Below are 27,611 nucleotides of genomic sequence, written 5' to 3'. Positions count from 1 at the left end.
TATGTAGTCCCTGATTTAGGTAATTAGATTTCTGTAATCTATACTGTGGTGTGTGAGCCGGGTACAGTAGATAGAGTGAGGCTGCTGTAATATACAGGGCAGGGGCTCCTGAGGGGGCAACTGGAGCCCCTGACACAGAATGCAACCAAAACCATTCAGAAGTTGGCCGCTGGGGCCCCGTCCCCTTGCAGGGCCAGGAGGTTCCTAAAGGGATTGGCCACAGGCCCGCCAGTAAGGTGCCATCCATGCTACGGGGCATCTGGCCGTTACATCAGTGTCCACCTGGAGTCCTGGGGAGAGCAGGAGAAGGCTTCTGAGAGCCGCAGGCCGGGCAGGAACTCTCTCCCAGTACATTGTGCCCATACGCTACAGCAGCTAATGCCATCTTCAGCATTCCAGAGCTGAATCTGTCAGCATCGCCCCCCCATAGAGACCCAAGGGGGCTGAGGAACTGCAGCAGATCTCCATGGTACATTCATAGGATACTTAATATTAGAGGGTATCCCATGAAAAAGGGTCTTCTCAGTGAATATGCTGCAATTATTTCATGATAAATAGACCCCCAAATCTTTCCCAGATGGGGGTCCAAGGGACAAGTGTGTGGGAGTAACAATGCAGTTTGCATCATCATGGTCCCTGATCCTCTGGGCAATGACGCAATGGTGGGGGGGTTATGGTGGAAGGAGAAAGTGAATTAGAGAGTCGCCCGGACATTGCACATTATGCAGCGCAGTCTGCGGCCGGCGTGTGTTTACAAACTGCTTCTGACCGAATGAAGCTAATAATGGTGTAAGTGCAGCCAAATGTTTTGTGTTTTTATTAGAGACAGGAAACCTGTTATAGATCACTGCACTCTCATACCCCAGATAAGTAAATATGAGAGTTAGCAGCTGATTTGCTTACATAACACGCGTGTGTTGATTTGCTTACATAACACGCGTGTACAAGCACCTGCCCCTTTTGCTCAGTTACTGTGTTCACTTTCACATCCTCTGATAATTCGCTTATCCTCTGCGCACTGAGCTGATTGGCTCTCTGTAAGGTCACTTAGCTGTTATCATTTTGCTGATAGCGATAAGTGAATCTGCAAAGATCTGTAGATGACAGAAAACAAGTCTGAGTCAGTTTATTGAACCTGGTTACTGGGTGATAGGTGCATAGAGATAAGTTAATCATTGACAATAGTGTATTAAGGTAATATTAATAACCTAAGGCCCCTATTTACTACAATCCGCATTTAAAATGCGGTTGTAGTGTGATATTTACAACTAAATTCACATTGCGAAATTAGGAAATATTACATGGATGTACTAACATCCGCAGAGAGGGACAGAGCCTGCAATGAAGCTCTGTCCCTGCAAATCCCGTCCGCGCACCTCTCCCTGTATTTTGGGGAAAATGTGTCTGCATATGTGCTGCTGCGGAATACTGAAACCAACCAGCGCCCCCCTCACTGGCAAACCATCTCGCTCAGCTTACATTTACCTCAGTCGGTGCTCCGGTGATGTCCTCTGCGGCTCCGGTCAGCTGGTCTCCCAGCTCCTGCATCGTGACCCTGGTCAGCCGCTCTATGCTCTATGCCAATAGCTGACCAGGGTCACAGTGCAGGAACCTCGAGACCAGCTGACTGGAGCCCAAGAGGACATCACCGGTTCCTGGATACAGTGTTTTTTTGTTTTTTTTTGCAGTGATCAGCGTGTGGTGTGTGTGTAGCAGTGATCAGCGTGTGGTGTGTGTAGCAGTGATCAGCGTGTGGTGTGTGTAGCAGTGATCAGCGTGTGGTCTGTGTAGCAGAGATCAGCGTGTGGTGTGTGTAGCAGTGATCAGCGTGTGGTGTGTGTAGCAGAGATCAGCGTGTGGTGTGTGTAGCAGTGATCAGCGTGTGGTGTGTGTAGCAGTGATCAGTGTGTGGTCTGTGTAGCAGTGATCAGCGTGTGGTGTGTGTAGCAGTGATCAGCGTGTGGTGTGTGTAGCAGTGATCAGCGTGTGGTGTGTGTAGCAGTGATCAGCGTGTGGTGTGTGTAGCAGTGATCGGCGTGTGGTGTGTGTAGCAGTGATCGGCGTGTGGTGTGTGTAGCAGTGATCGGCGTGTGGTGTGTGTAGCAGTGATCGGCGTGTGGTGTGTGTAGCAGTGATCAGTGTGGTGTGTGTAGCAGTGATCAGCGTGTGGTGTGTGTAGCAGTGATCAGTGTGTGGTGTGTGTAGCAGTGATCAGCGTGTGGTGTGTGTAGCAGTGATCAGCGTGTGGTGTGTCTGTGTAGCAGTGATCAGCGTGTGGTGTGTGTGTAGCAGTGATCAGCGTGTGGTGTGTGTAGCAGTGATCAGCGTGTGGTGTGTGTAGCAGAGATCAGCGTGTGGTGTGTGTAGCAGTGATCAGCGTGTGGTGTGTGTAGCAGTGATCAGCGTGTGGTGTGTGTAGCAGAGATCAGCGTGTGGTGTGTGTAGCAGTGATCAGCGTGTGGTCTGTGTAGCAGTGATCAGCGTGCGGTGTATGTAGCAGTGATCAGCGTGCGGTGTGTGTAGCAGTGATCAGCGTGTGGTGTGTGTAGCAGTGATCAGCGTGTGGTGTGTGTGTAGCAGTGATCAGCGTGCGGTGTGTGTAGCAGACATCAGCGTGTGGTGTGTGTAGCAGTGATCAGCGTGTGGTCTGTGTAGCAGTGATCAGCGTGTGGTGTGTGTAGCAGTGATCAGCGTGTAGTGTGTGTAGCAGAGATCAGCATGTGGTGTGTGTAGCAGAGATCAGCGTGTGGTCTGTGTAGCAGTGATCAGTGTGTGGTGTGTGTAGAAGAGATCAGCGTGTGGTGTGTGTAGCAGTGATCAGCGTGTGGTGTGTGTAGCAGTGATCAGCGTGTGGTGTGTGTAGCAGTGATCAGCGTGTGGTGTGTGTAGCAGTGATCAGCGTGTGGTGTGTGTAGCAGTGATCAGCGTGTGGTGTGTGTAGCAGTGATCAGCGTGGGGTGTGTGTAGCAGTGATCAGCGTGGGGTGTGTGTAGCAGAGATCAGCCTGTGGTGTGTGTAGCAGTGATCAGCGTGTGGTCTGTGTAGCAGTGATCAGCGTGCGGTGTATGTAGGAGTGATCAGCGTGCGTTGTGTGTAGCAGTGATCAGCGTGCGGTGTGTGTAGCAGACATCAGCGTGTGGTGTGTGTAGCAGTGATCAGCGTGTGGTCTGTGTAGCAGTGATCAGCGTGTGGTGTGTGTAGCAGTGATCAGCGTGTGGTGTGTGTAGCAGAGATCAGCGTGTGGTGTGTGTAGCAGTGATCAGCGTGTGGTGTGTGTAGCAGAGATCAGCGTGTGGTCTGTGTAGCAGTGATCAGCGTGTGGTGTGTGTAGAAGAGATCAGCGTGTGGTGTGTGTAGCAGTGATCAGCGTGTGGTCTGTGTAGCAGTGATCAGCGTGTGGTGTGTGTAGCAGTGATCAGCGTGTGGTGTGTGTAGCAGTGATCAGCGTGTGGTGTGTGTAGCAGTGATCAGCGTGTGGTGTGTGTAGCAGTGATCAGCGTGTGGTGTGTGTAGCAGTGATCAGCGTGTGGTGTGTGTAGCAGTGATCAGCGTGTGGTGTGTGTACCAGTGATCAGCGTGTGGTGTGTGTAGCAGTGATCAGCGTGTGGTGTGAGTGTAGCAGTGATCAGCGTGTGGTGTGTGTAGCAGAGATCAGCGTGTGGTGTGTGTAGCAGCGATCAGCGTGTGGTGTGTGTGTAGCAGCGATCAGCGTGTGGTGTGTGTAGCAGCGATCAGCGTGTGGTGTGTGTAGCAGCGATCAGCGTGTGGTGTGTGTAGCAGTGATCAGCGTGTGGTGTGTGTGTAGCAGTGATCAGCGTGTGGTGTGTGTAGCAGAGATCAGCGTGTGGTGTGTGTAGCAGTGATCAGCGTGTGGTGTGTGTAGCAGAGATCAGCGTGTGGTGTGTGTAGCAGTGATCAGCGTGTGGTGTGTGTAGCAGTGATCAGCGTGTGGTCTGTGTAGCAGTGATCAGCTTGTGGTGTGTTTAGCAGTGATCAGCGTGCGGTGAGTGTAGCAGAGATCAGCGTGCGGTCTGTGTAGCAGTGATCAGCGTGTGGTGTGTGTAGCAGTGATCAGCGTGTGGTGTGTGTGTAGCAGTGATCAGCGTGTGGTGTGTGTCGCAGTGATCAGCGTGTGGTGTGTGTGTAGCAGTGATCAGCGTGTGGTGTGTGTAGCAGTGATCAGCGTGTGGTGTGTGTAGCAGTGATCAGCGTGTGGTGTGTGTAGCAGTGATCAGCGTGTGGTGTGTGTAGCAGAGATCAGCGTGTGGTGTGTGTAGCAGTGATCAGCGTGTGGTGTGTGTAGCAGTGATCAGCGTGTGGTGTGTGTAGCAGAGATCAGCGTGTGGTGTGTGTAGCAGTGATCAGCGTGTGGTCTGTGTAGCAGTGATCAGCGTGCGGTGTATGTAGCAGTGATCAGCGTGCGGTGTGTGTAGCAGTGATCAGCGTGTGGTGTGTGTAGCAGTGATCAGCGTGTGGTGTGTGTGTAGCAGTGATCAGCGTGCGGTGTGTGTAGCAGACATCAGCGTGTGGTGTGTGTAGCAGTGATCAGCGTGTGGTCTGTGTAGCAGTGATCAGCGTGTGGTGTGTGTAGCAGTGATCAGCGTGTAGTGTGTGTAGCAGAGATCAGCATGTGGTGTGTGTAGCAGAGATCAGCGTGTGGTCTGTGTAGCAGTGATCAGTGTGTGGTGTGTGTAGAAGAGATCAGCGTGTGGTGTGTGTAGCAGTGATCAGCGTGTGGTGTGTGTAGCAGTGATCAGCGTGTGGTGTGTGTAGCAGTGATCAGCGTGTGGTGTGTGTAGCAGTGATCAGCGTGTGGTGTGTGTAGCAGTGATCAGCGTGTGGTGTGTGTAGCAGTGATCAGCGTGGGGTGTGTGTAGCAGTGATCAGCGTGGGGTGTGTGTAGCAGAGATCAGCCTGTGGTGTGTGTAGCAGTGATCAGCGTGTGGTCTGTGTAGCAGTGATCAGCGTGCGGTGTATGTAGGAGTGATCAGCGTGCGTTGTGTGTAGCAGTGATCAGCGTGCGGTGTGTGTAGCAGACATCAGCGTGTGGTGTGTGTAGCAGTGATCAGCGTGTGGTCTGTGTAGCAGTGATCAGCGTGTGGTGTGTGTAGCAGTGATCAGCGTGTGGTGTGTGTAGCAGAGATCAGCGTGTGGTGTGTGTAGCAGTGATCAGCGTGTGGTGTGTGTAGCAGAGATCAGCGTGTGGTCTGTGTAGCAGTGATCAGCGTGTGGTGTGTGTAGAAGAGATCAGCGTGTGGTGTGTGTAGCAGTGATCAGCGTGTGGTCTGTGTAGCAGTGATCAGCGTGTGGTGTGTGTAGCAGTGATCAGCGTGTGGTGTGTGTAGCAGTGATCAGCGTGTGGTGTGTGTAGCAGTGATCAGCGTGTGGTGTGTGTAGCAGTGATCAGCGTGTGGTGTGTGTAGCAGTGATCAGCGTGTGGTGTGTGTAGCAGTGATCAGCGTGTGGTGTGTGTACCAGTGATCAGCGTGTGGTGTGTGTAGCAGTGATCAGCGTGTGGTGTGAGTGTAGCAGTGATCAGCGTGTGGTGTGTGTAGCAGAGATCAGCGTGTGGTGTGTGTAGCAGCGATCAGCGTGTGGTGTGTGTGTAGCAGCGATCAGCGTGTGGTGTGTGTAGCAGCGATCAGCGTGTGGTGTGTGTAGCAGCGATCAGCGTGTGGTGTGTGTAGCAGTGATCAGCGTGTGGTGTGTGTGTAGCAGTGATCAGCGTGTGGTGTGTGTAGCAGAGATCAGCGTGTGGTGTGTGTAGCAGTGATCAGCGTGTGGTGTGTGTAGCAGAGATCAGCGTGTGGTGTGTGTAGCAGTGATCAGCGTGTGGTGTGTGTAGCAGTGATCAGCGTGTGGTCTGTGTAGCAGTGATCAGCTTGTGGTGTGTTTAGCAGTGATCAGCGTGCGGTGAGTGTAGCAGAGATCAGCGTGCGGTCTGTGTAGCAGTGATCAGCGTGTGGTGTGTGTAGCAGTGATCAGCGTGTGGTGTGTGTGTAGCAGTGATCAGCGTGTGGTGTGTGTCGCAGTGATCAGCGTGTGGTGTGTGTGTAGCAGTGATCAGCGTGTGGTGTGTGTAGCAGTGATCAGCGTGTGGTGTGTGTAGCAGAGATCAGCGTGTGGTGTGTGTAGCAGTGATCAGCGTGTGGTGAGTGTAGCAGTGATCAGCGTGTGGTGTGTGTAGCAGTGATCAGCGTGTGGTGTGTGTAGCAGTGATCAGCGTGTGGTGTGTGTAGCAGTGATCAGCGTGTGGTGTGTGTAGCAGAGATCAGCGTGTGGTGTGTGTAGCAGTGATCAGCGTGTGGTGTGTGTACCAGTGATCAGCGTGTGGTGTGTGTAGCAGTGATCAGCGTGTGGTGTGAGTGTAGCAGTGATCAGCGTGTGGTGTGTGTAGCAGAGATCAGCGTGTGGTGTGTGTAGCAGCGATCAGCGTGTGGTGTGTGTGTAGCAGCGATCAGCGTGTGGTGTGTGTAGCAGCGATCAGCGTGTGGTGTGTGTAGCAGCGATCAGCGTGTGGTGTGTGTAGCAGTGATCAGCGTGTGGTGTGTGTGTAGCAGTGATCAGCGTGTGGTGTGTGTAGCAGAGATCAGCGTGTGGTGTGTGTAGCAGTGATCAGCGTGTGGTGTGTGTGTGTAGCAGAGATCAGCGTGTGGTGTGTGTAGCAGTCATCAGCGTGTGGTGTGTGTAGCAGAGATTAGCGTGTTGTGTGTGTAGCAGTGATCAGCGTGTGGTGTGTGTAGCAGTGATCAGCGTGTGGTGTGTGTAGCAGTGATCAGCGTGTGGTGTGTGTAGCAGTGATCAGCGTGTGGTGTGTGTGTGTAGCAGTGATCAGCGTGTGGTGTGTGTAGCAGTGATCAGCGTGTGGTGTGTGTAGCAGAGATCAGCGTGTGGTGTGTGTAGCAGTGATCAGCGTGTGGTGTGTGTAGCAGAGATCAGCGTGTGGTGTGTGTAGCAGTGATCAGCGTGTGGTGTGTGTGTTGCAGTGATCAGCGTGTGGTGTGTGTAGCAGTGATCAGCGTGTGGTCTGTGTAGCAGTGATCAGCGTGTGGTGTGTGTAGCAGTGATCAGCGTGTGGTGTGTGTAGCAGTGATCAGCGTGTGGTGTGTGTAGCAGAGATCAGCGTGCGGTCTGTGTAGCAGTGATCAGCGTGCGGTGAGTGTAGCAGAGATCAGCGTGCGGTCTGTGTAGCAGTGATCAGCGTGCGGTGTGTGTAGCAGTGATCAGCGTGTGGTGTGTGTAGCAGTGATCAGCGTGTGGTGTGTGTGTAGCAGTGATCAGCGTGTGGTGTGTGTAGCAGTGATCAGCGTGTGGTGTGTGTGTAGCAGTGATCAGCGTGTGGTGTGTGTCGCAGTGATCAGCGTGTGGTGTGTGTGTAGCAGTGATCAGCGTGTGGTGTGTGTAGCAGTGATCAGCGTGTGGTGTGTGTAGCAGAGATCAGCGTGTGGTGTGTGTAGCAGTGATCAGCGTGTGGTGAGTGTAGCAGAGATCAGCGTGTGGTGTGTGTAGCAGTGATCAGCGTGTGGTGTGTGTTGCAGTGATCAGCGTGTGGTCTGTGTAGCAGTGATCAGCGTGTGGTGTGTGTAGCAGTGATCAGCGTGTGGTGTGTGTAGCAGTGTTCAGCGTGTGGTGTGTGTAGCAGTGATCAGCGTGTGGTGTGTGTGTAGCAGTGATCAGCGTGTGGTGTGTGTAGCAGTGATCAGCGTGTGGTGTGTGTAGCAGTGATCAGCGTGTGGTGTGTGTAGCAGAGATCAGCGTGTGGTGTGTGTAGCAGTGATCAGCGTGTGGTCTGTGTAGCAGTGATCAGCGTGTGGTGTGTGTGTAGCAGAGATCAGCGTGTGGTGTGTGTAGCAGTGATCAGCGTGTGGTCTGTGTAGCAGTGATCAGCGTGTGGTGTGTGTCGCAGTGATCAGCGTGTGGTGTGTGTGTAGCAGTGATCAGCGTGTGGTGTGTGTAGCAGTGATCAGCGTGTGGTGTGTGTGTAGCAGAGATCAGCGTGTGGTGTGTGTAGCAGTGATCAGCGTGTGGTGTGTGTGTAGCAGTGATCAGCGTGTGGTGTGTGTGTAGCAGTGATCAGCGTGTGGTGTGTGTAGCAGAGATCAGCGTGTGGTGTGTGTAGCAGTGATCAGCGTGTGGTGTGTGTGTAGCAGTGATCAGCGTGTGGTGTGTGTAGCAGAGATCAGCGTGTGGTGTGTGTAGCAGTGATCAGCGTGTGGTGTGTGTAGCAGTGATCAGCGTGTGGTGTGTGTAGCAGTGATCAGCGTGTGGTGTGTGTAGCAGTGATCAGCGTGTGGTGTGTGTGTAGCAGTGATCAGCGTGTGGTGTGTGTAGCAGTGATCAGCGTGTGGTGTGTGTGTAGCAGTGATCAGCGTGTGGTGTGTGTGTAGCAGTGATCAGCGTGTGGTGTGTGTAGCAGAGATCAGCGTGTGGTGTGTGTAGCAGTGATCAGTGTGGGGTGTGTGTAGCAGTGATCAGCGTGTGGTGTGTGTAGCAGTGATCAGCGTGTGGTGTGTGTAGCAGTGATCAGCGTGTGGTGTGTGTAGCAGTGATCAGCGTGTGGTGTGTGTAGCAGTGATCAGCGTGTGGTGTGTGTACCAGTGATCAGCGTGTGGTGTGTGTAGCAGTGATCAGCGTGTGGTGTGAGTGTAGCAGTGATCAGCGTGTGGTGTGTGTAGCAGCGATCAGCGTGTGGTGTGTGTGTAGCAGCGATCAGCGTGTGGTGTGTGTAGCAGCGATCAGCGTGTGGTGTGTGTAGCAGCGATCAGCGTGTGGTGTGTGTAGCAGTGATCAGCGTGTGGTGTGTGTGTAGCAGTGATCAGCGTGTGGTGTGTGTAGCAGAGATCAGCGTGTGGTGTGTGTAGCAGTGATCAGCGTGTGGTGTGTGTGTGTAGCAGTGATCAGCGTGTGGTGTGTGTAGCAGAGATCGCAGTGATCAGCGTGTGGTGTGTGTAGCAGTGATCAGCGTGTGGTGTGTGTAGCAGTGATCAGCGTGTGGTGTGTGTGTGTAGCAGTGATCAGCGTGTGGTGTGTGTAGCAGTGATCAGCGTGTGGTGTGTGTAGCAGAGATCAGCGTGTGGTGTGTGTAGCAGTGATCAGCGTGTGGTGTGTGTGTGTAGCAGTGATCAGCGTGTGGTGTGTGTAGTAGTGATCAGCGTGTGGTGTGTGTAGCAGTGATCAGCGTGTGGTGTGTGTAGCAGTGATCAGCGTGTGGTGTGTGTAGCAGTGATCAGCGTGTGGTGTGTGTAGCAGTGATCAGCGTGTGGTCTGTGTAGCAGTGATCAGCGTGTGGTGTGTGTAGCAGTGATCAGCGTGTGGTGTGTGTAGCAGTGATCAGCGTGTGGTGTGTGTAGCAGTGATCAGCGTGTGGTGTGTGTAGCAGTGATCAGCGTGTGGTGTGTGTAGCAGTGATCAGCGTGTGGTGTGTGTAGCAGTGATCAGCGTGTGGTGTGTGTACCAGTGATCAGCGTGTGGTGTGAGTGTAGCAGTGATCAGCGTGTGGTGTGTGTAGCAGTGATCAGCGTGTGGTGTGTGTAGCAGTGATCAGCGTGTGGTGTGTGTAGCAGTGATCAGCGTGTGGTGTGTGTAGCAGAGATCAGCGTGTGGTGTGTGTACCAGTGATCAGCGTGTGGTGTGTGTAGCAGTGATCAGCGTGTGGTGTGTGTAGCAGTGATCAGCGTGTGGTGAGTGTAGCAGTGATCAGCGTGTGGTGTGTGTAGCAGAGATCAGCGTGTGGTGTTTGTGTAGCAGCGATCAGCGTGTGGTGTGTGTAGCAGCGATCAGCGTGTGGTGTGTGTAGCAGTGATCAGCGTGTGGTGTGAGTGTAGCAGTGATCAGCGTGTGGTGAGTGTAGCAGTGATCAGCGTGTGGTGTGTGTAGCAGAGATCAGCGTGTGGTGTTTGTGTAGCAGTGATCAGCGTGTGGTGTGTGTAGCAGTGATCAGCGTGTGGTGTGAGTGTAGCAGTGATCAGCGTGTGGTGAGTGTAGCAGTGATCAGCGTGTGGTGTGTGTAGCAGCGATCAGCGTGTGGTGTGTGTAGCAGCGATCAGCGTGTGGTGTGTGTAGCAGTGATCAGCGTGTGGTCTGTGTAGCAGTGATCAGTGTGTGGTGTGTGTAGCAGTGATCAGCGTGTGGTGTGTGTAGCAGAGATTAGCGTGTTGTGTGTGTAGCAGTGATCAGCGTGTGGTGTGTGTAGCAGTGATCAGCGTGTGGTGTGTGTAGCAGTGATCAGCGTGTGGTGTGTGTAGCAGTGATCAGCGTGTGGTGTGTGTGTGTAGCAGTGATCAGCGTGTGGTGTGTGTAGCAGTGATCAGCGTGTGGTGTGTGTAGCAGAGATCAGCGTGTTGTGTGTGTAGCAGTGATCAGCGTGTGGTGTGTGTAGTAGTGATCAGCGTGTGGTGTGTGTAGCAGTGATCAGCGTGTGGTGTGTGTAGCAGTGATCAGCGTGTGGTGTGTGTAGCAGTGTATCAGCGTGTGGTGTGTGTAGCAGTGATCAGCGTGTGGTGTGTGTAGCAGTGATCAGCGTGTGGTCTGTGTAGCAGTGATCAGCGTGTGGTGTGTGTAGCAGTGATCAGCGTGTGGTCTGTGTAGCAGTGATCAGCGTGTGGTGTGTGTGTAGCAGTGATCAGCGTGGGGTGTGTGTAGCAGAGATCAGCGTGTGGTGTGTGTAGCAGTGATCAGCGTGTGGTGTGTGTAGCAGTGATCAGCGTGTGGTGTGTGTAGCAGAGATCAGCGTGTGGTGTGTGTAGCAGTGATCAGCGTGTGGTGTGTGTAGCAGTGATCAGCGTGTGGTGAGTGTAGCAGAGATCAGCGTGTGGTGTGTGTAGCAGTGATCAGCGTGTGGTGTGTGTAGCAGTGATCAGCGTGTGGTGTGTGTAGCAGTGATCAGCGTGTGGTGTGTGTAGCAGAGATCAGCGTGTGGTGTGTGTAGCAGTGATCAGCGTGTGGTGTGTGTAGCAGTGATCAGCGTGTGGTCTGTGTAGCAGTGATCAGCGTGTGGTGTGTGTAGCAGTGATCAGCGTGTGGTGTGTGTAGCAGTGATCAGCGTGTGGTCTGTGTAGCAGTGATCAGCGTGTGGTGTGTGTGTAGCAGTGATCAGTGTGGGGTGTGTGTAGCAGAGATCAGCGTGTGGTGTGTGTAGCAGTGATCAGCGTGTGGTGTGTGTAGCAGTGATCAGCGTGTGGTGTGTGTAGCAGAGATCAGCGTGTGGTGTGTGTAGCAGTGATCAGCGTGTGGTGAGTGTAGCAGAGATCAGCGTGTGGTGTGTGTAGCAGTGATCAGCGTGTGGTGTTTGTAGCAGTGATCAGCGTGTGGTGTGTGTAGCAGTGATCAGCGTGTGGTGTGTGTAGCAGAGATCAGCGTGTGGTGTGTGTAGCAGAGATCAGCGTGTGGTCTGTGTAGCAGTGATCAGCGTGTGGTGTGTGTAGCAGTGATCAGCGTGTGGTGTGTGTAGCAGTGATCAGCGTGTGGTGTGTGTAGCAGTGATCAGCGTGTGGTGTGTGTAGCAGAGATCAGCGTGTGGTGTGTGTACCAGTGATCAGCGTGTGGTGTGTGTAGCAGTGATCAGCGTGTGGTGTGAGTGTAGCAGTGATCAGCGTGTGGTGAGTGTAGCAGTGATCAGCGTGTGGTGTGTGTAGCAGAGATCAGCGTGTGGTGTGTGTGTAGCAGCGATCAGCGTGTGGTGTGTGTAGCAGCGATCAGCGTGTGGTGTGTGTAGCAGCGATCAGCGTGTGGTGTGTGTAGCAGTGATCAGCGTGTGGTGTGTGTGTAGCAGTGATCAGCGTGTGGTGTGTGTAGCAGTGATCAGTGTGTGGTGTGTGTAGCAGTGATCAGCGTGTGGTGTGTGTAGCAGTGATCAGCGTGTGGTGTGTGTAGCAGAGATTAGCGTGTTGTGTGTGTAGCAGTGATCAGCGTGTGGTGTGTGTAGCAGTGATCAGCGTGTGGTGTGTGTAGCAGTGATCAGCGTGTGGTGTGTGTAGCAGTGATCAGCGTGTGGTGTGTGTGTGTAGCAGTGATCAGCGTGTGGTGTGTGTAGCAGTGATCAGCGTGTGGTGTGTGTAGCAGAGATCAGCGTGTTGTGTGTGTAGCAGTGATCAGCGTGTGGTGTGTGTAGTAGTGATCAGCGTGTGGTGTGTGTAGCAGTGATCAGCGTGTGGTGTGTGTAGCAGTGATCAGCGTGTGGTGTGTGTAGCAGTGTATCAGCGTGTGGTGTGTGTAGCAGTGATCAGCGTGTGGTGTGTGTAGCAGTGATCAGCGTGTGGTCTGTGTAGCAGTGATCAGCGTGTGGTGTGTGTAGCAGTGATCAGCGTGTGGTCTGTGTAGCAGTGATCAGCGTGTGGTGTGTGTGTAGCAGTGATCAGTGTGGGGTGTGTGTAGCAGAGATCAGCGTGGGGTGTGTGTAGCAGAGATCAGCGTGTGGTGAGTGTAGCAGAGATCAGCGTGTGGTGTGTGTAGCAGTGATCAGCGTGTGGTGTGTGTAGCAGTGATCAGCGTGTGGTGTGTGTAGCAGTGATCAGCGTGTGGTGTGTGTAGCAGAGATCAGCGTGTGGTGTGTGTAGCAGTGATCAGCGTGTGGTGTGTGTAGCAGTGATCAGCGTGTGGTCTGTGTAGCAGTGATCAGCGTGTGGTGTGTGTAGCAGTGATCAGCGTGTGGTCTGTGTAGCAGTGATCAGCGTGTGGTGTGTGTGTAGCAGTGATCAGTGTGGGGTGTGTGTAGCAGAGATCAGCGTGTGGTGTGTGTAGCAGTGATCAGCGTGTGGTGTGTGTAGCAGTGATCAGCGTGTGGTGTGTGTAGCAGAGATCAGCGTGTGGTGTGTGTAGCAGTGATCAGCGTGTGGTGAGTGTAGCAGAGATCAGCGTGTGGTGTGTGTAGCAGTGATCAGCGTGTGGTGTTTGTAGCAGTGATCAGCGTGTGGTGTGTGTAGCAGTGATCAGCGTGTGGTGTGTGTAGCAGAGATCAGCGTGTGGTGTGTGTAGCAGAGATCAGCGTGTGGTCTGTGTAGCAGTGATCAGCGTGTGGTGTGTGTAGCAGTGATCAGCGTGTGGTGTGTGTAGCAGTGATCAGCGTGTGGTGTGTGTAGCAGTGATCAGCGTGTGGTCTGTGTAGCAGTGATCAGCGTGTGGTGTGTGTAGCAGTGATCAGCGTGTGGTCTGTGTAGCAGTGATCAGCGTGTGGTGTGTGTGTAGCAGTGATCAGTGTGGGGTGTGTGTAGCAGAGATCAGCGTGTGGTGTGTGTAGCAGTGATCAGCGTGTGGTGTGTGTAGCAGTGATCAGCGTGTGGTGTGTGTAGCAGAGATCAGCGTGTGGTGTGTGTAGCAGTGATCAGCGTGTGGTGAGTGTAGCAGAGATCAGCGTGTGGTGTGTGTAGCAGTGATCAGCGTGTGGTCTGTGTAGCAGTGATCAGCGTGTGGTGTGTGTAGCAGTGATCAGCGTGTGGTGTGTGTAGCAGTGATCAGCGTGTGGTGTGTGTAGCAGTGATCAGCGTGTGGTGTGTGTAGCAGTGATCGGCGTGTGGTGTGTGTAGCAGTGATCGGCGTGCGGTGTGTGTAGCAGTGATCGGCGTGCGGTGTGTGTAGCAGAGATCGGCGTGCGGTGTGTGTGTAGCAGTGATCACCGTGTGGTGTGTGTAGCAGTGATCACCGTGTGGTGTATTTAGATCACACAGCTGATCACTGGAGCCCGGCTTCCAGCTCTGCTCCATCTGTTAGAACAGTGCAGAAGCCGTGGAAACCCTGGATACCGCCATCTCCAGGTGACGTTATTATCACAGGGCCTCCCACGGTATTTTTTCACAATGTATTTATATAGTAAATCTCAGTCAGATCACATTTCCCATTACAAGCATGGGAAATGCGATCTGTATACTAATAATATGTGATAATTAGGGTTTGGAGTCATATTTTACAAATTCTACTCCAATTGCCCTTTAGTAAATTTATTTGAAACTAAAATAATGTGAAAAGGGTGTGAAAACCTAATAAATGTGCCCCTAAAAGAGCTGTAAGCCGTTCCTCCCAACTGTCCCAGTATAATAAGTGAACTGTACAGCTTTCCTGATTATCAGGACTGTCCCAGTATAGGGCAGTACTAAGTGATCTGTCTGGCTGTCCTGATTATCAGGACTGTCCCAGTATAGGGCAGTAGTAAGTGATCTGTCTGGCTGTCCTGATTATCAGGACTGTCCCAGTATAGGGCAGTACTAAGTGATCTGTCTGGCTGTCCTGATTATCAGGACTGTCCCAGTATAGGGCAGTACTAAGTGATCTGTCTGGCTGTCCTGATTATCAGGACTGTCTCAGTTCAGGAACAGTTTTGAGGCACTGTTTGTTGGCACACATACTAACGCTTTTTAGCAGTATAATCTAATAATAATGTAGGTTTAGGAAGAGAAATTAGATGGCAAATAAAAAATATTTTACTAAATGTCACCTTTTACTTAAATCATTATGAATACATTTATTTTTTTTATTTATATTTGTGACACCCCTAAGGTGATTGAAAATCTTTAGTATTGGTTTTCACACCATTCCAGTGGTTCCTGCTGCTTCTTCCTTCCCACGTCACAGCAGAGAGGCAGGGGGTCCCCAATCCCAACACAACAACTGACAGTAAATAAAATAATGATCACTTTATTTAGCTGGAACTCTTTGACAGTTCCGGATCTTCCTATGCATATAACTAGCAATAATACATTGCACTCTAAAATATATTTATCCAGCACAGTATAAAAGTATGGCCTATTACTGATACTGCTTTGGAGATTACCAGCATCAAAATCCCTAACAAAATCAAGGTTAAAACATATAATTCAGTGTTTAATAACATTCAGTATTGTTCACTACCTTTACTTTTCCTTATTGGTAATACCCTTAGTGGTGATTGCACTAACTCATGCTCCACCCTTACCAAATTGGTAGCAGTAGGTTAATATCTATAAGCTAATATCATACTAGCAAACAGTCCTAAGCATAGCTATAATAACATAAACAATAGAGATCACTGTGGATACATAGTAAGTCAGTCTGTACTTTGTGGCTTGTACCAGAACAGCTACTGCACCTGAGTTCTATATCTCATGTAAAAGTCTATCTCCTTGGAACAAGGGCCCTGATTCAGAGCCGGACGCTCTGACCAGAGCGCTCGCTCTGAATCAGGGCCCACCTCCATAAATATGGAGCGTCCTCCTGGATGCTCGTATAGCTGTAGGTCACCACCCACAGCATATACGAGTGTGCAGGATGATGGTCGCGATGGTCTTGACCATCGCGACCATCGCCACTGTGAGCAGAAGCCTGCGGTTGAGTTTCTCAACCGCAAGGCCCGGAGTGATTTTGGCTCTATCAGAGCCAAAATCACTCCCACTGACATCACTAGTGATGTCAGTGGGGCCGGCTTCTGACGGTAGGCGTTCCCTTGGGAACGCCTCCGTCTGGCAGGCACGCCCACCAAAGGGGGCGTGCTGTCAATCAACATCGACAGCACGCCCCCCTTTGATCAGACACTACGAGCGAAGGAAAGTCCTTCGCTCGTCGCGTCTCACGGGAGCTCCGTCGTGCGCATGCGCAGTGCAGACCATCGACCCACTTGCGAGCGGACAGCCGCTCGCGAGTGGGTCTGAATCAGGGCCAATATCCTGAAGAGCAACACTTGGTGGTCTGCACTCTCTTAGTTATATATATATATGCATATATATGTTTTTTCCTGTAATTCATTTCTGTTTTATATCCTGGTATAGTAACCTGTTATTTCGATGCTTAGTCAGTAATTGTGCCTGCCAGAGTCATGTGGTGAAATAAGGTTTTGGTATTTGGATGTGATTTCCTGCAGTCACTCCCAGTGCTGCCTCAGGGGCTGTCTGCTGATTCTGTAGCACAATGAAGGGGAGGCCGGCCTAAAGTCTCTGTATCAGCCCCTGTGGGCCGTCCTCCATCTGCCTCCTCACAGCATCACTCTCCAGGTCCATTACCTCCGCTCAGCTCCAACCAACTGTCATTCCCCTCTAACTGTCACTCACCTTACCACCTGACACTGGTCATGTGACAAGCTCCTGACCTCTTCAGCAGCTGCAGAGACTGCTGAGAGTTGTGGTCTGCCCAGTCCGACGTAATACCTCGCATAGCAGGGTATTACATATTACTGAATATACTTCAGGCGTCCACCATTCATTTAATGCAATTAACCCTTGGATACAAACCATTAAGCTAACTTAACACTAAAATAACGTCATTAACACCACTGCATAGGATTAAAGTTTTTTATTAATTGTAATGACCAAATTTTAATTCAGTAAGGGTGTCAAAGAAAGACGCTACCCAGTACCAGCTCTAGCCAAATTACACTCTAAAAAATTGGGGGATAAATAAAACGGGAATCAGTATGAATTACCGCTGGACTCCTGGCCGGCGGTTCAAATCCTGACAGCGGCTGGCCGACAGAGGAGGAAATCCGGATCGTCCCCAGGTAAGTATAAACTAACTTATTTTTCCCCCTAACCCTCCCTTAGGGGTGCCTAACCCTAACCTCCACCCCAGTACCTAACCCTAACCCTCCCTCTAAGTGCCTAAACCTAACCCCCCCTTCCCCACCGCCTAAACCTAACCTCCCGGGGGGTGCCTAACCCTAAGTCCCCCCCGGGAGCCCTAAACCTAACCCTCCCCCCCGCAGCTGTCCACAGCAGCGCCCGGCATCCGCTTGATCGGGATGCCGGGCGCCGGTCTCCCAGCGTCGGTAAAATGACAGGCATCTAGATTTAGATGCCTGTCATTCATCCCTCGTCGGGATTAAATTGTCTGGAAGCAGGCGGTCGGATTTCCGTCCGCCAGCTTCCTAAACGTATACCCTAAAACGCCCCCCCCCCTCTATAAAGGAATAACCCGCGCTGTGAAGAACTCACCACCTTTTCTATAGCACAGTACGGACGCTCCGCAAAGAATCGCCCCCAGTAGGACACACCACCGTCCTTCAAACGACAAGTGCCCCCAATGACCACTTATGCCACATGTGCCCGCTGGCTAGTAGCGCCTTCCCGCCTTCTGGCTGTGCTTAACTTTACTAAAAGGTTAGTAAGACAGACAAACAAACAGATAAAATGAAAAGCTTTGGGTTAGTGGGACTTCCAAAATGAGAAGAGGCCGGACCAAATCCAAATCTCTCCTTAACTAGCCCCCTTAAATGTATATGCCCCAAACCATACCCGTAGGCTAACTCTTTTGACCGATCACAATAAACCATAAAAGATAAAAGAATTGACTGTATAGGAGTGGAGAGGGTTAAACCTCCTAGGCTGGGGGCGGACCGGAGTGGGGAATCATGTGTCATGTAGGGCCAATGGGTTTTTAGGGTTGTAGTTTCTAGCAGGGATATCAGAGTTTGTTGGAGGCGGGAGTCAGCCTCTTTTGTTCCTGTCTTCCCACCATCCCCCCCTAAATTTTATTTTATGGGCTCTCTTTGATTTGGGTTTGGGGATTTCTTCGTTGGCTATTTTAGGCAGGAAAGAACGGCAGGTTACCTATTAGCGCTGTGAATATTGGGTTACTTTTTGTTTCGCTCACCTTCGTTGACTCTTAAAGTCTGCTGGACCACCCCGCCGGGGGCAGCATCATCACCTTACCGGGTGGGTAGTGAAGGCAGAAGGCTTGAGCGTATTGTGTTGTGGTTGGAGTGTTTATAGTGTTAGGCTTGGGCTGTTGTTAGCCGTTCTTTCTTTGCCACCATATTTAAATTAATTTCATTAATATAGTAACTAATTCATTATATGTTTTTAAATAAATAGCCAACAATTCTGCCAAATACAAGTCTCCGTGTCTTTATTTCACTGATTCGCACGCGGGTCAATCCTCAGACGATGGGAGGTTTAAGAATCTACCTAGTATCTGGTTCCTAACCTACAACCAATTACAGAAAATGAGGCCTCGTACATAGCTTTGTGCTTATCCAGCCCTCAGCTCATGTAAGCATTGGTGTAAGATGGGCAATAACATGTATATAATAAATAAGACACAATTATATGTCACCCAACTCATGATCCTATAAAGGGGCGGAGTCTGCACAAAAGTGGGTGGAGTCTGTAAAACAGTGTGCGTTTCTGGGTGAGATTTGCGCAGATCAGTGATGGGCTCTTTGCATGTCTGAATGTTGGGAGTTATACAATGGTCTTTATGAATTTTCCCAAAAGTGAGACACCAGCGAGGTGTAGGCACCCAGCGTACTGCAAATGCCCTCCTCCTGCTGTGCCTGTTAGAACAGATTACTTTCTGATATACATGCGGTTACTGCAGTCCTACTATATGACATCACCAGTGCTTGTGTCAGGGATGGGCCGGATAGCACAAAATGGGCCTGATTCAGTAAGGATCGTGGCTGCGATTACGCTCGCAGTCTCATTGAGGTGACATGCTAATCCATTGCGATCGCGATGCCCTCGCAGCACTACATAAGAACGCCCCTTTTACCTTACACACATCCGTAATGTTTAGTAAGACTGCGAAACCATAACAGCGAGCACCATCGCAGCCTCGCGCACACTTGCACACGCTATGACATTATTTAGAAATTGCTAACCTCAGTGAGGCCAGGCTGCCTATGGCATCGCAGTGGATAATTTATGCACGGCCCTGCGATGGTGTTCAAACGCACCTGCGTCACCTCCCACAAACGGTACTTCCTGTCAATAACTTTGGGTGGGTCTGCGATGCAATGCGCAGAACACAACAACCAGGCGATTTTGTGTGAAATCTCAATTGCAGTCCTTGGTGAATCAGGCCCAATGTCAGGACACTCTGTAAATATGGTGCAAAAGGAAAAATACACATATAAATGTCACTGTTATTTCTTTATTACTGAATGTCCAGTGGTTCAATATATATCAGCTGCAAACAACGCTCGGAGCATGGTGTGAGAAATGCGAGTACATGGTCCATTTCTGATACTGCGCCTCGCGCTGCTAATGGTACTTCCCAGCCATTGGTCTTCCTTAGACCCCTAGGTTACAGAAGAGACCAGCACCGGCACCATCACTAAAGGTTACCCCACCAGCACTGAGGCTAGCCAGTTATTAACCCTTGCACAGCTCTGAGTGATTGCACTACATTCAGGAAGGGATATTGTATGAGCTTGTGGAGGCCAGGAATTGGGGATCCATGGCTGGTACAGGGGGGCTGAAGAAAGGGGGGAGCAGTATAATGGGGTCCTCAATAGTAAGTAGATCAGCATGGACCAGACCCATAGCGGTCACATGCGCTCCCTGCCAGTAATCCTGTAATCCTGTAACAGATCCAGGTTTTCTTCTAGGATAATATTCATGGTGACAGGACTGGGTTATGGGGCCGTAATCTGCGATGGGAGAATACTGGGAGCACTTGTTCGGACTGAGATATTTCTTCTCTTTGTATTTTACCAGTTTAAACAAGATGGGAGAGATCTGGACATCGCGTTTGGATATTCAAAGCAGTATGGCTATGGATTCCCATTGTGGCTCGGAAATTTCTTTGCTTCTCTCATTATCTGTCACCCGGATTATGCAAAGACCCTTCTGACCCGGCAGGGTGAGGAGTAACTGATTGTACTGTGTTTTTCTCTATGCATTGGACGAATGTATGAAACTGTGGGTGATGTACAGAGTTTTTTCTGCTCCTCATCACTTTATAAATACACTTACACCATTGTGCCATCGGAATCGGTATGATATGCCGGCTGTCCGGATGCCTCCTGTCACAATACTGACAGCGACATCCCGATGGCTGGTATCCCCAAACCCTCCCTTCTTGTAGCCTAACTCTAACCCTCCCCGTTAGTTCCGGAACCTAAGTCCCCCCCTCCTTCGTCCCTAACCTTCCCCCCTAAGTGCCTAAACCTAATACCCCACCCAGTGGTGCCTGACCCTAACCCCCCCCCCCAACCTACACTAAACCCACTAACTACCCTAAGGACGGGCGCCCCGGACTTACCTCGTCCGGACACATCCGTCCATCTGCTTTTCGGCATCAGGATTAAGTTAAGCTTCGGCATTTCGACACCTATCATAACTCCCTTGTCGGGATATCAGCGTCGGCATTCAGCTGACTGCATCCCGTGCCATCAACGCACATCACGGAAGTTTTCATCACCTTTGGAACCAGTGAGGCCACTAGCGCTGAGACAGTTTGACAGCCCCTGTGACTATAATGGTCATGTACTGTACAATTTAAAGTTGTCTTGTAAAATATCCTGAAGGTGGCCTCGTGACATGTGTGGGTGCCATATATGGGAGTGTACAGCATGTAAGGGGTTTAACTGTCACCATGTCAGGCCATCCTCCACCACTTCCCTCACAAAGACCCTGGCCACGCTGCTCCCACCACTGCTAGGTGCACGTGGCTCCCACCTTTAATGTGGACACTCTCTGGGTGTCTTAGGGGTCTAACAAAAAGTACAATGTCACACCTGAGGCAAATCCATAATCCTATTTATAAAGTATAAGTAAGAAGATACAATAATGCTGTTGATGGCTGTATAAGTACAAAAAGCATTTAATATATGACAGTTTGGAACATACAGTAATAGTCAAACCACACGTTACAACAAAGAAATGGTACCGCAAATCTGTAATGACCAAAAACGGAGCCATGCGCAAAGCCGATAACCGCTGCAGGTGTGGATGACTACCTAGCGATCTATAATGGTAACTCACATTTGCTTTTCAGTTTCATGCAAAAAGGGCGCCAATCCATCTGCAAGGCGACAGGTGGTCAGCGCAAACTCCCAGTTGTTCAGCCTAACGCAGCATCTGTGTTCTTTCAGCACACGGGGCCTATTTATCAAACTCAGATCTGTAGCTAATGGTCAGAAAAAGGTCTGTTTTCATAGTATTGCCGCTAGTTAAGGAGAGAGAACTGCGACAGAAACAGGCGCTATCTGCGGTGGTTTCCCTCCTAACAATGGCAACGGCAGCTTCATAGCTCTCTATGTGGATTGCTGTAAAGTCCCTATAACCCTATAATAGAGTGTCGCTAAATTGCCCCAATAAAACATTTCTTATCACAGCTTAACAGGGTAATAATATATGCACACCCTTTAAAATGCCCTTTTTAAGGTCAAACACGCCTGCGTGCGCACCACCACACCCCCGTTCACAAGCACCTTCCCCTGTAACCACCCACAAACAGCACGAAATGTCAATCTCAGCTACGTCCTCGTAGTGACTAGCGAGCAAGAGGATTGCGGTCGGAAAGACAGGCTTGCGCACGCGCACTGCCATGTACACGCATGCGCGGTTGAAAAAAACATCGCTCGCTACGACCAATCGCTCCGTGCGACCGCCTCTGAATGAGGTCCTATATCTGGTAGGGAGAAAATCCCTAAATGTGTCCAAAGCTGGTATTTAAGGTCCCCCTTCCTGCGTCCACACCAGCGACTGCTATTTACGTCTTTCACCAGGGATAGCCTAAGGCGGCTTCGTCCGGGGATTGCTCCCTTATGTTAGTGCAGTACATGTAGTCCGCTTATATCCGCTTATCTCTGTAGCTATCTCAGGGCAGTGAGAGGACAGAAGTGCTTAATTATTAAATTCAAGGATTTCGTTTCCAAAAGTAAATCTATTAATATAATAACAATATATATTTTTTTACTATGTAGTTATTAATTTTTATATATAGGTAATGCTTAGAAGCAGAACAAATGTACTCTCTTGGTAGTTACATTTTATTGTTTATATGTGTGACTCATGTTACAACAGAATGGGCATAGAAACTGAGGGGACTGTTATACTATACACTTATAAGACCCTAAACTAAATTTATGATTAACACACAAAACTGAATGTTAACCAAACTAAAATCAATTTTGACGTGAGTCTCATACATATGTAACATGAGTCACATGTTACATTTCTGTCCCCAGTGACAGGGCCCTGATACAAATTACTCAAACATGTAGATCCAACGTGAATGAATGAATGAATGTAGGCCTGCTTATCTTCCTGAGTAACTGTGAGGATGTATAACATATCCCATCTGGTGAGGATGTATAACGTATCCCATCTGGTAAGGATGTATAACGTATCCCATCCGGTGAGGATGTATAACGTATCCCATCCGGTGAGGATGTATAACGTATCCCATCCGGTGAGGATGTATAACGTATCCCATCCGGTGAGGATGTATAACGTATCCCATCCTGTGAGGATGTATAACGTATCCCATCCGGTGAGGATGTATAACGTATCCCATCCGGTGAGGATGTATAACGTATCCCATCCGGTGAGGATGTATAACGTATCCCATCCGGTGAGGATGTATAACGTATCCCATCCGGTGAGGATGTATAACGTATCCCATCTGGTGAGGATGTATAAAGTATCCCATCTGGTGAGGATGTATAACGTATCCCATCCTGTGAGGATGTATAACGTATCCCATCTGGTGAGGATGTATAACGTATCCCATCTGGTGAGGATGTATAACGTATCCCATCTGGTGAGGATGTATAACGTATCCCATCTGGTGAGGATGTATAACGTATCCCATCTGGTGAGGATGTATAACGTATCCCATCTGGTGATGATGGTCATTTCCAGTTGCTGCCAACTTGCTCCATTGTGTTCACTAAGAATTCACCATCTCTGATGTCACCTGGGAATCTCTCTCCATCATATTCAACATGGACCCAGTTACCAACGCTAACGACATCTGCAATCACTGTGACCGTTACATTAGGTTCATCAGTAGAAAGAAATGAAGTTGAAAATGTCATTGTCATCTGCTGTGATACAATTTAATTTCCATGTATTGTCCTATATTTCATGGGAAAAATAATATAAATATATATATATATATATATATAACGGACTATCTCACAAATACACACGTTTGTGACAATGACATTGTTGTGCTTCCTATATAACATGAATATCTCTCTAAAAATAATATTGTTTCCTTTTTATAGATCCAAAGGATAGCATTGGCTATTACTTCATAACGCCATGGATTGGTATGTACTATAAGATAATGGCACAATGCTGAGGTGCATGTAGCACAAATATAAGTGGATTAGCAAACTGTTATACCTACAGATGTGTCCTCATACATTCTTGCGACATTTCTGCCAAACCGCGCCTTGGATCGCCAGGCCCCGTGTTACTGTGCGAGCGTCTGTTTCATCTGAAATTTCATCTTAGTAGCAATGTGATGCGACTAGGACGCAGCAGGAGGCTGTGCTGATTAATTTTATATGTGACACTTGTATATCTGTGTGTGACTGAGTCTCTCGATCAGCGTACAAAGTGTTACAATGTAGCGGACGCTGCTCTTTTCCACTCACTGTTCAGTTTACAGACTCCGATATACAAGTGACGCATCTCAGATTAATCAGAACCGTTTCCTGGTGCGTCCTGGTCACCTCGCACTACGACTTTCCGTAAAAAAGACGCCCGATGCCATCAGAATTGCACGGGACCTGGTAACCCTCTCACGCCAGGCATGTTGTGAGACAGTGGAGTCATGAGGATAGAAGGAGGATAAATCTGAGGACACATCTGTGTAGCCACAATACAATACAGTGATCAGTCCAGTGACCCCCATATTGTATACTAGAATCCCAAAGTCCACCATACAGTACAGCCCATGACCGTTATACAGTAAAGAGAGCATCCCAGTGATAGCAATACAATACAGAGATCATCCCAGTGACTAATGTTAGGAGACAGAGTGAAAAGTGATAAGGTGACAGCCAATCAGCTCCCAACTGCCATGTCACAGGCTGTGTTTGAAAAATGACAGTTGGGAGCTGATTGGCTGGTACCTTATAACTCTGTCTCCTAACACTGCTTAGTAAATAGACCCCTAAAATACAATGTAGTGCACATCACAGATGTTCCCCCACCCCCAGGGTGTAATAACTTACCTATCCCTCACCTGAGGGGTCACCTGGAGCTGTGTTACTAGGACTCAGGGGGACGATATATTTATAATACATGTTACTATACACAGCCTGTACATGCCCGCCTCGATTCTTCTCTAACAGCACAAAGACATAAATGCAAGTTACACTCATCTGTAATTCTATTACATAAAGCAAATGGACGGTCTTCTGACTGTTTATCAAACCATGCGTCTTATTTTACCCCAGTTCTGCTGGTTGTATATCTACGCAGTCTAACTACTACGTCTGTGTCCTCAGGGAAAGGGTTACTGGTGTTATCGGGACAGAAATGGTTCCAGCACCGCAAACTGCTGACTCCGGCCTTCCACTACGATGTCCTGAAGCCGTATGTCAGGCTAATGTCAGACTGTGCCAACACCATGCTGGTAAGGAGATGACTGGACTGACTATAATTTATTGATAATGTAATAGCTGAGGCAGTCTGGCACATGGACCCAGCAGTGTGATAGAGACTTTGCTATATGATGTGTCCTCCACCCAGAGAGACTACTGACAGGTGATACTTACCTTGGCGGAATGTGTGCACATGTTACTCTCCTTCGGTTCATGTCGGCAGCTAGGAGAATGGGTGGAGGCTCCTGTGCTGGTGGTTCTGATTCTCTTAAAGGTGTCCAGAGTAAAGTGGGGGAACTAGTTCCTGTGTCCTGGTAATCGTGGTTGACCATTACCCAGAGACCAGGTCCTACTTGTTTACCCTCAGCACCACTCGAACATAGGGCCCGATTCAGACCTGCTCGCTAGGCTGTGGTCGCACGCAGCCAGACAATTTTTGCAATCTGCGCATGCGTATACATCGCAGTGCATGAACTAGTCCATGCGATCGGGAAGTGTTCGCTCGCTGCGCATAGACAGCTCGCTAGCTAGAGTGACAGGAGAAGCCGTTTGTGGGTGGTGACAGGGGATGGTTCATGAAAACGGGGGAGTGGTGGTGCGAACACAGGCGTGCCAGAGGGTCTCAACGCTGTTTTAGAGGTGTGCATAATGAAGACGCAGCGTCATAGTACACTTCACCTGGCTGAATATTACACTGAAGCACTCGCAGTGCTTGTGGTAGGGTATGGTCAGCCACAACTGCTGCGATCACTTCCGACGGTACTCGATGGTACCGATGATTGCATACACTTCCTGAACATGACGTGGGAAAGTGGGTATCATAAGACAGGCTGGTGGGTGTCTGCATACACAGAGCGATCGCACGCTAAGACATAGTAGACATGCTATTGCCTTGCCGTACGATCGCGGATTTGCATACTTTCGCTGCGTGTGAACGCATCTAGCGAGTGGGTCTGAATGGAGCCCATAGGCCAGAAGATCAGGATTTACCTTTACAACACTTTCCCCTTTCCTGAAGATCTACAACCAAAGTGTCACAAAACGCATTGATCCAACCCAACACTCCAGCACAACAACATGCTAAATATATCCATGCATGTTGTGTGGGTACCGGGTGTTAGAGCAGTAGTTTGCTAGGTGTGCCCACTGCCGGGATCCTTAGGTTCAGCAATCACACAGGAAAGGAGGAGAGGAACGGTACAATGGCACCATTATTGCATAATAATGTATAACACGTGCAATAAAATAGTCTCAATAAACACTAAAACTGCAACACATTAAATAACTTGCCAGGGTATTACCAGTCTCATTAACATCTCCAAGTAAGTCCAGAGGCAAGCCAGCATGTAGCAGGGAGAGTCCAGAGGATATAAGGATAAACCTGTGGATGGGATCACTGCTGCCCTCCTGTGCTGACTCCTGTTCCAGTCTTTGGGGGAGGGTTACGGCCACTTGGCCAAGTTCTCAACCAGTGTGGTGGGGCTCTGGGTCTCAGTCACCCTGCTCCAGCAGGCACACCAAATACCACAGAGCCAGCGAGCTACTCCAAATGGAGCGATGCCAGTACAGCTCCTCAATGGTGACACAGCTTTACCAGTAATACAGCAGAATGTCTCCCATGTATGTCCTACATGCTGGTGACAATCAACATCTCAACACCAGACTGGATCTTCACTTCCCACATGTATGTGAGTGTGTGTGTGTGGGGGGGGTAAACCTGCCTTCTAGCACAGTCCTAGGGTGGTGGTCACTGCTGATTGGAGCTGCAGGATTTGGGGCTGGAGATGGGAGGGAGGAAGGCCAGGTTCTGTCACAACTCTCGGGTAGATAATGAATTCAACCCATATTTGGGGATTGGCGTAACCTATTTCTGAGGTGCAGAGTCTAATGTGCCGGCGGTGTTCACCAGGTAGCCTCACAGGTAGGTATGGACATGGCTGCATTTGACACACAGGTTGCATCCCTCAGAATAGGTTCCCCTATACTGGTGAAACTCTGGATGGACGGAGAAGACTTTCAGCGTAGTCAACGGGCCGGGTCAGAACCCAATGGACAAGACGGTACCAGGGAGCAGACATTTGCCGGTCACAAGGAATAGCCGAGGTCAGGAACCAGATATCAAAACGCGGTACCAGGGATCAAACAAAAATGGGTCAGGAACAAGCCAATGTCAGGAAAGGATAGCAAATATACACAGGAATGCTGGAGTAAGGTAATGGAGCCTATACTCTGGCACCTGTCTGTTGCCAGAGACTCCCTCTTATAGGGAGGGGTTCAACTCTCACGCCAAATGTGAAGTCAATTTGGTGCGTCTGTCCCTTTAAATTTTCCTGCAGGTCGGTGCACGCGCTCCTAGGGGATCCGCGGCCATCTGCACTGCAGCCGCACAGCGAGGGGGACCAGGAGCAGACGCCTCAGCTGTTGACGCTGGGGACTCCCTGTCTGCTGGCTGGGTTTAAAGTGCTGCCCGGCCCGGTAAGTAATAGCCGGTGTCCGGCGCACTGTGACATTATTCCCTCTTAGGGGTGGGCACTGAACACCCCACAAATGGCTTGTTAGGAAACTTCCAGTGCAACTTCTGAAGGAGCTGAGGCGCATGCATATCTGAGGCCTTTACCCAGCAGTGTTCCTCAGGTCCGTACCCCCCCCAATCCACCAAGAACTGGACAGCTCCTCTAGAAACCCTGGAGTCCAAAATCTGATTCACTTCATATTCCTCCTGGTGGTCTACCGGAATCGCAGGAGGAGGGCTGCAAGGTGTTGAGAAATGATTAAGTACCAGGAGTTTGAGAAGGGAAACATGAAACACATTTGGTATTCTGAGAGTGCCTTGAAGCTTCAAATGATATGCCACTGGGTTGATCACTTATAGAAGCAGGGACCAATGAATCTGGGAGCGAATTTCATGGTAGGAACTTTCAATCGCAAGTGCTTGGTTGACAGCCAGACTTTATCACCAGGACTCAGTACCAGACCCCTCGTCCTCTTTCTGTCCGCAAACCAATTATACCTTGAAGAGGCTTTACATAAATTCCTCTTTGCCTTCTTCCAAATCTTAAAGAACGAAGACCTGGTAACTCCGGTAAAATAGGATGCAAACTGTACTGAGTAAAAAATTTAGCATGCCCCAACGTCTCATGATACAGATTATTGTGGGCAAATTCAGCCCATGGCAGCAGAGAGACTGTCATCCTGATTGGCTGAAACATACATCCGAATGAACTTCTCCAAATCCTGGTTTACTTAGGGGTTGGAGATGGGAGGGAGGAAGGCCAAGAATAAAATAAAATAATCATAATATACCCCTTCAGCGGTCCTGCACCATCTCTCCACATGCTTCCATACAGTGAATGACTGTCAGCACTCT

The 27,611-nt window shown here is 49.8% G+C and overlaps 1 protein-coding gene across 1 annotated transcript in view; it reads left to right on the top strand.

Annotated features, from left to right (window-relative positions):
• The window catches only part of LOC148474693 (cytochrome P450 4B1-like), a 358,486-nt gene that overhangs the window by 179,862 nt on the left and 151,013 nt on the right, over positions 1–27,611 (top strand). The window contains exons 2-4 of the mRNA XM_088458234.1: positions 19,395–19,539; positions 22,916–22,960; positions 24,149–24,276. Coding sequence (XP_088314360.1) covers positions 19,395–19,539; positions 22,916–22,960; positions 24,149–24,276 — 318 coding nt within the window. The remainder of the gene's footprint in view (positions 1–19,394; positions 19,540–22,915; positions 22,961–24,148; positions 24,277–27,611) is intronic.

Source organism: Taudactylus pleione, unplaced genomic scaffold, assembly GCF_031769625.1.
Source record: "Taudactylus pleione unplaced genomic scaffold, aTauple2 ptg000819l, whole genome shotgun sequence".
Taxonomy (NCBI): domain Eukaryota; kingdom Metazoa; phylum Chordata; class Amphibia; order Anura; family Myobatrachidae; genus Taudactylus; species Taudactylus pleione.
The sequence above is the reverse complement of the archived record's forward strand: the minus strand, read 5'-3'. Positions and strand labels throughout refer to the sequence as shown.